The following is a 7,021-nucleotide window of genomic DNA, read 5'->3' as shown; positions in this document are numbered from 1 at the left end:
TCCTTAATGAGGACGGCGATAACAGCCCCCCGCGGACCGCAGGCGAACACACGAGCCTAGCATCCACTTTAATTACTGATAAGTGTGAGCTAGCTACGAGAGCAGCGGAGACCCCCGAGACTCTAATCTGTTTAAAGCCGGCTGCTGATCCTAACTGCCGAGTCGGAGGACTCCATGGCGGGGGCCACTGCCAAGTCCCACAACAGACGCTATCAGCCACGCGCTCTCCATCTCCCCATCTCCCGGGGACCGGGGCAACACGTGGCCTCCGCGTGTCCGGCTCTGCCGTGCCCAGTCAGGTATTAGGGAATCCGCTCCCTCGTGCATGAGTGTAACGTCAGGCGGTCCCCGAGGAGCAGTGGGTCACGCTCGGGGGTTTTAGTGATCTGTATGCGGCCTTGCAGCGGATGCAGTCCCCTCTGCCGTGGACTGGGTACCGACCCTGTATCACCGCGTGTGGGGTACAGGGACTCCGTCCCCAGTCCCGGACCATCTATAGCTCCTCAGGAGATACAGACCCTGTATCACCGCGTGTGGGGTACAGGGACTCCGTCCCCAGTCCCGGACCATCTATAGCTCCTCAGGAGATACAGACCCTGTATCACCGCATGTGGGGTACAGGGACTCCGTCCCCAGTCCCGGACCATCTAGGAGTAGTTCCTCAGGAGATACCAACCCTGTATCACCGCGTGTGGGGTACAGGGACTCCGTCACCAGTCCCGGACCATCTAGGAGTAGTTCCTCAGGAGATACCGACCCTGTATCACCGCGTGTGGGGTACAGGGACTCCGTCACCAGTCCCGGACTATCTAGGAGTAGTTCCTCAGGAGATACCGACCCTGTATCACCGCGTGTGGGGTACAAGGACTCCGTCACCAGTCCCGGACCATCTAGGAGTAGTCCCTCAGGAGATACCGACCCTGTATCACCGCGTGTGGGGTACAGGGACTCCGTCACCAGTCCCGGACTATCTAGGAGTAGTTCCTCAGGAGATACCGACCCTGTATCACCGCGTGTGGGGTACAGGGACTCCGTCACCAGTCCCGGACCATCTAGGAGTAGTTCCTCAGGAGATACCGACCCTGTATCACCGCGTGTGGGGTACAGGGACTCCGTCACCAGTCCCGGACTATCTAGGAGTAGTTCCTCAGGAGATACCGACCCTGTATCACCGCGTGTGGGGTACATGGACTCCGTCACCAGTCCCGGACCATCTAGGAGTAGTTCCTCAGGAGATACCGACCCTGTATCACCGCGTGTGGGGTACAGGGACTCCGTCACCAGTCCCGGACTATCTAGGAGTAGTTCCTCAGGAGATACCGACCCTGTATCACCGCGTGTGGGGTACAGGGACTCCGTCACCAGTCCCGGACTATCTAGGAGTAGTTCCTCAGGAGATACCGACCCTGTATCACCGCGTGTGGGGTACAGGGACTCCGTCACCAGTCCCGGACCATCTAGGAGTAGTTCCTCAGGAGATACCGACCCTGTATCACCGCGTGTGGGGTACAGGGACTCCGTCACCAGTCCCGGACTATCTAGGAGTAGTTCCTCAGGAGATACCGACCCTGTATCACCGCGTGTGGGGTACAGGGACTCCGTCACCAGTCCCGGACTATCTAGGAGTAGTTCCTCAGGAGATACCGACCCTGTATCACCGCGTGTGGGGTACAGGGACTCCGTCACCAGTCCCGGACTATCTAGGAGTAGTTCCTCAGGAGATACCGACCCTGTATCACCGCGTGTGGGGTACAGGGACTCCGTCACCAGTCCCGGACCATCTAGGAGTAGTTCCTCAGGAGAATGTTGCACTTATTTCTCAGCATCGTGTGGTGGCCTGCCATGTCCACTGTCCTCACCCTCACGCTCCCCCAATCAACGAGCCTGCGAGCAGGGAGCACACGCATGCGCAGTGCATTCAAATAAAAGCCATTTATTGGTGTGCCATTTTCTGTGCTGACGGTGCACGGTGCACGGTGGCGCAGTGGTTAGCGCTGTCGCCTCGCAGCGGGAGGGTCCTGAGTCCGAACCCTGGGGTTGCACCAGCCTTGGGGGTCGTCCCAGGTCGTCCTCTGTGTGTAGTTTGCGTGTTCTCCCCGTGTCTGCGGTGGGTTTCCTCCGGGTGCTCCGGTTTCCTCCCACCATCAAAAAGACGTGCGTGTTAGGGTTAATACTCCTGCCTGTGCCCCTGAGCAAGGCATGGCAAGGCGAACTGGAGTTGGTCCCCGGGCGCTGCACGACGCCGCCCACTGCTCCTAGCTACACAGCTAGGATGGTTACATGCAGAGAGGAATTTCCCTACGGGGATCAATAGAGTGCATCCATCCATCCGTCCGTCCATCCATCCGTCCGTCCGTCCGTCCATCCATCCATCCATCCATCCGTCCGTCCGTCCGTCCGTCCGTCCATCCATCCATCCATCCATCCGTCCATCCATCCATAACTCATGCTGTGAACGTACTGTGCTTTGAGACAGTGGAGAGAGAAGATACCGGGGTCGTTCAGTTTCTCCGCAGCTGGTCTGCTCCGCGCAGCTTGGTGCTGGTAGTGGACGGGCTGGCAGCTGCCTGTGATGAACCCAGATATGTGCTGTACTGCTGAAATCATGGCGATCAAACTGACTCATTAATTCAGTAAAACACAAAAGAGCCGACGCATCACAAAAGTTCAGTTGGTAAAATGTACTGTTTGTTTTATTCATATATATATATACACGTCGCCGCCCCAGTTCTCCACATAAAGAAAGGGTTTGTGTTACAGCTGAAGAATACTTATAATATATTGAGTTAGTTTCACATCTTCTGTACAGGATTGCTGTTTCCATTGAAATCCACATCTACATCAGCAATATTATTTTCTTTGTTCGAGGTACCAAGAACGAGCATAAAGGGGGTGGAGGAGAGGACGTGGTGGGGAGGGTGGAACACAGCTCATGGGGGCACGTCCAGAAGCAGCTCAGTCGGGATCAACTATGTACAATACAAACCATTCAAACAAATTAGGCTCTAAGATATAGAATTCATTACATTACATTTGAATATATTAGCTGACAATGAGGCAAGCCCACGCCCTCCCCCGATCAATCAATCAATCAATCAATCAGTCAATCAAGGAAAATAAATCAATCAGTTGATGAGGCAGCCGCTCGTTGACACGTCCGTTCGCCTGGTTTACCAGTCACCCAGCAAACTGGCTGCACGGCTGCAGGTCCAGCCAGGCTCCGCAGGTTCACTGTGGCGGACTCCTGGCGTGTGGAAGTGGGGACGCGGCTCCCCTCTGGAGTTATGAGGGGGCAGCCTGCTGGTGCTATCCTCCAGCTACTGCGAGACGGTGTGGGAACGGACGGTGTGGGGACGGACGGTGTGGGGACGGACGGTGTGGGGACAGACGGTGTGGGGAGGGACAGTGTGGGGACAGACGGTGTGGGGAGGGACGGTGTGGGGAGGGACGATGTGGGGACGGGCGTTGTGGGGACAGACGGTGTGGGAAGGGACGGTGTGGGGACAGACGGTGTGGGGACGGACGGTGTGGGGACAGACGGTGTGGGGAGGGACAGTGTGGGGAGGGACGGTGTGGGGAGGGACGATGTGGGGACGGGCGGTGTGGGGACAGACGGTGTGGGGACGGACGGTGTGGGGTCGGACGATGTGGGGACGGACGGTGTGGGGACGGGCGGTGTGGGAAGGGACGGAGTGGGGACGGACGGTGTGGGGAGGGACGGTGTAGGGAAGGGACGGTGTGGGGACGGACGGTGTGGGGAAGGACGGTGTGGGGACGGACGGTGTGGGGACGGACGGTGTGGGGACGGGCGGTGTGGGGACGGGCGGTGTGGGGACGGACGGTGTGGGGAGGGACGGTGTGGGAACGGACGGTGTGGGGACGGACGGTGTGGGGACAGACGGTGTGGGAAGGGACGGTGTGGGAAGGGACGGTGTGGGGACGGACGGTGTGGGGACAGACGGTGTGGGAAGGGACGGTGTGGGAAGGGACGGTGTGGGGAGGGACGGTGTGGGGTCGGACGGTGTGGGGAGGGACGGTGTGGGAAGAGACGGTGTAGGGACAGACGGTGTGGGGAGGGACGGTGTAGGGACAGACGGTGTGGGGAGGGATGGTGTAGGGACAGACGGTGTGGGGAGGGACGGTGTGGGGACAGACGGTGTGGGGAGGGACAGTGTGGAGAGGGACGGTGTAGGGACAGACGGTGTGGGGAGGGACAGTGTGGAGAGGGACGGTGTGGGGACAGACGGTGTGGGGACAGACGGTGTGGGGAGGGACGGTGTGGGGACAGACGGTGTGGGGACAGACGGTGTGGGGAGGGACGGTGTGGGGACAGACGGTGTGGGGAGGGACAGTGTGGAGAGGGACGGTGTGGGGACAGACGGTGTGGGGACAGACGGTGTGGGGAGGGACGGTGTGGGGACAGACGGTGTGGGGACAGACGGTGTGGGGAGGGACGGTGTAGGGACAGACGGTGTGGGGAGGGACAGTGTGGAGAGGGACGGTGTGGGGACAGACGGTGTGGGGACAGACGGTGTGGGGAGGGACAGTGTGGAGAGGGACAGTGTGGAGAGGGACGGTGTGGGGACGGACGGTGTGGGGAAGGACGGTGTGGGGACGGACGGTGTGGGGACGGACGGTGTGGGGACGGGCGGTGTGGGGACGGACGGTGTGGGGAGGGACGGTGTGGGAACGGACGGTGTGGGGACGGACGGTGTGGGGACAGACGGTGTGGGAAGGGACGGTGTGGGAAGGGACGGTGTGGGGACGGACGGTGTGGGGACAGACGGTGTGGGAAGGGACGGTGTGGGAAGGGACGGTGTGGGGACGGACGGTGTGGGGTTGGACGGTGTGGGGAGGGACGGTGTGGGGAGAGACGGTGTAGGGACAGACGGTGTGGGGAGGGACGGTGTAGGGACAGACGGTGTGGGGAGGGATGGTGTAGGGACAGACGGTGTGGGGAGGGACGGTGTGGGGACAGACGGTGTGGGGAGGGACAGTGTGGAGAGGGACGGTGTAGGGACAGACGGTGTGGGGAGGGACAGTGTGGAGAGGGACGGTGTGGGGACAGACGGTGTGGGGACAGACGGTGTGGGGAGGGACGGTGTGGGGACAGACGGTGTGGGGACAGACGGTGTGGGGAGGGACGGTGTGGGGACAGACGGTGTGGGGAGGGACAGTGTGGAGAGGGACGGTGTGGGGACAGACGCTGTGGGGACAGACGGTGTGGGGAGGGACGGTGTGGGGACAGACGGTGTGGGGACAGACGGTGTGGGGAGGGACGGTGTAGGGACAGACGGTGTGGGGAGGGACAGTGTGGAGAGGGACGGTGTGGGGACAGATGGTGTGGGGACAGACGGTGTGGGGAGGGACGGTGTGGGGACAGACGGTGTGGGGACAGACGGTGTGGGGAGGGACGGTGTGGGGACAGACGGTGTGGGGAGGGACGTGGCTGTTTTCTGAAGAGATAATTGGGTTTGCGGTTATGCAGGAACAGCCGCAGGGGAGAGGCGGCTCAGCAGGGGCAACCAGCCGCCGCCGTGACGTCAGCTGGCCCGACTCCGCTGTAACGGGAGTATACAGCGAGAGGAAAACAACGTACTTCAACATTAGGCAGAACAAGAAGTAGTAGAGCCGACTGCTAAATGATCAAAACAAAGGGCTGGGGGCACCGCTGGAACACCGAGCATAACTCGTGAAGTCCTGGAGGCCCCTGCCGTCCACCCAGGGGGCGCACCGGGCTGGACTCCACATGGGCAGCAACAAGAAAGGAACACGTTATCATTGACCAGTTATTCATCTTCTTCGTGGTTTATTTCCATAAATTTAAAACAAAACCCTATTTGGTGATAGTCATAACAATTACATGATGGTGTACTGTATTATCCAGGTGATTTGGTTTTGTTTTTTTTGGGGTTTTTTGTTGTTGTTTTTTTTAAGAAAGAATGTGTCCAATGTACCTTCTCCTGTCAACTGGCCAATCGCTTCGTTTGAGAGGACACTCGGGTATTGACATGTTTTTGGACAGTACGGCTAAACATACACATGTTGCTGGGATGGGCAGAGGCCCCAGTCTGCTCTGCGAGTCCCCACTGACTGTTTCGATGCTTAACACCTTCAGCCGGAGGGGAAGTAAGGAGTGTCGCTGTGGTAGTTGTAGTCTGGGCAGACTTTCTGCACCAGTTTGTAGTCGGTGCTGTAGAAGGAAATGAAGATGCAGATCACTTTGAAGGGTTTCGAGCAGAGCCAGGAGACGTGGCTCTGGGTCTGTTCCTGGTAGCAGGTCTTGGACGGGTCGAAGTTGCAAAGGGTGTTCCTGGCGCCCTTCTCCACCTTCTCATACTCGATACGGCAGTTGAAGGACTTGGAGTCCTTGGCGTCAATGACCGACTGCTGCGCCGCCACGTCGAACTCCACTATCTTGGTAGGTGGGACCAGGCTGACAGACACGTTACCCTGGCCCGTCGAATTGTGGCGGAAGTAGACGCTGAACGTGCCGTTTCCGTGATCCACAATCTTTCCGGTGATCAGCAGGTTGAGTTTCACCGTCTTGATGTTGGAGTGGAAGTCCCCCCAGCCGAACATCTTCTTGAACTTTCCCGTCTTGACCATAGGCCGCCGTTTGGCCCGCGGCCGGGAGTCCTGCAGGTCCGTGGAGTTCCTCAGCCAGTCCCACAGGTCCTGCTCAGAATAGGGCTCTGGAGTGTCATAGTGTAGGTCCAAAGCTGTGCTGTTCTCTTTGCCATGCAGAGTCTGTGACAGCAGCCTACTGATGGACATGTCCTTACTGCTCTCTGTCCATATGTGCTTTAACGTTGACTTAGGGCTCGCCGACTTGATGACGTCAGACTTTGAGGCATGGACATTTAGAACCTAGAGGGGGAGCGGAGAACAAAACGGTTAGTTTCCGTAGCTCAGACTGGGCTTCAGTCACGTTCCGTTACAGGATGCACACTTGGGAACATCTGTATCGGACGTTGTGGTGCTTCACAAAACATTACACTTAGCGTTACTACACAAAACA

General features: G+C 58.8%; 2 protein-coding genes across 2 annotated transcripts in view; one reads left to right on the top strand and one right to left on the bottom strand.

Annotated features, from left to right (window-relative positions):
* Window positions 1–3,284: 3,284 nt before the first annotated feature.
* LOC130129114 (spidroin-1-like) lies at window positions 3,285–5,460 on the top strand. Its single transcript, XM_056298912.1, has 2 exons — window positions 3,285–3,677; window positions 3,763–5,460. The coding sequence occupies exons 1-2, from the start codon at window positions 3,285–3,287 to the stop codon at window positions 5,458–5,460; spliced, it is 2,091 nt and encodes a 696-aa protein (XP_056154887.1).
* A 654-nt stretch (window positions 5,461–6,114) lies between these two features.
* The window catches only part of nxph1 (neurexophilin 1), a 14,580-nt gene continuing 13,673 nt past the window's right edge, over window positions 6,115–7,021 (bottom strand). Inside the window, exon 2 of the mRNA XM_056298911.1 lies at window positions 6,115–6,870. Coding sequence (XP_056154886.1) covers window positions 6,115–6,870 — 756 coding nt within the window. The remainder of the gene's footprint in view (window positions 6,871–7,021) is intronic.

The sequence above is a fragment of the Lampris incognitus genome, chromosome 18 (assembly GCF_029633865.1).
Source record: "Lampris incognitus isolate fLamInc1 chromosome 18, fLamInc1.hap2, whole genome shotgun sequence".
Taxonomy (NCBI): domain Eukaryota; kingdom Metazoa; phylum Chordata; class Actinopteri; order Lampriformes; family Lampridae; genus Lampris; species Lampris incognitus.
Note: the sequence above shows the minus strand (reverse complement) of the source record. Positions and strands in the feature narration are given on the sequence as shown.

What these genes read in the sequence shown, in the direction of transcription:
- LOC130129114 (XM_056298912.1), top strand. Translation starts at nt 3,285, where the DNA reads ATGAGGGGGCAGCCTGCTGGTGCTATCCTCCAGCTACTGCGAGACGGT. An exon ending in ACGGTGTGGGGACGGGCGGT is followed by an intron (nt 3,678 to 3,762) that starts GTGGGAAGGGAC and finishes GGTGTGGGGAAG; the next exon opens with GACGGTGTGGGGACGGACGG.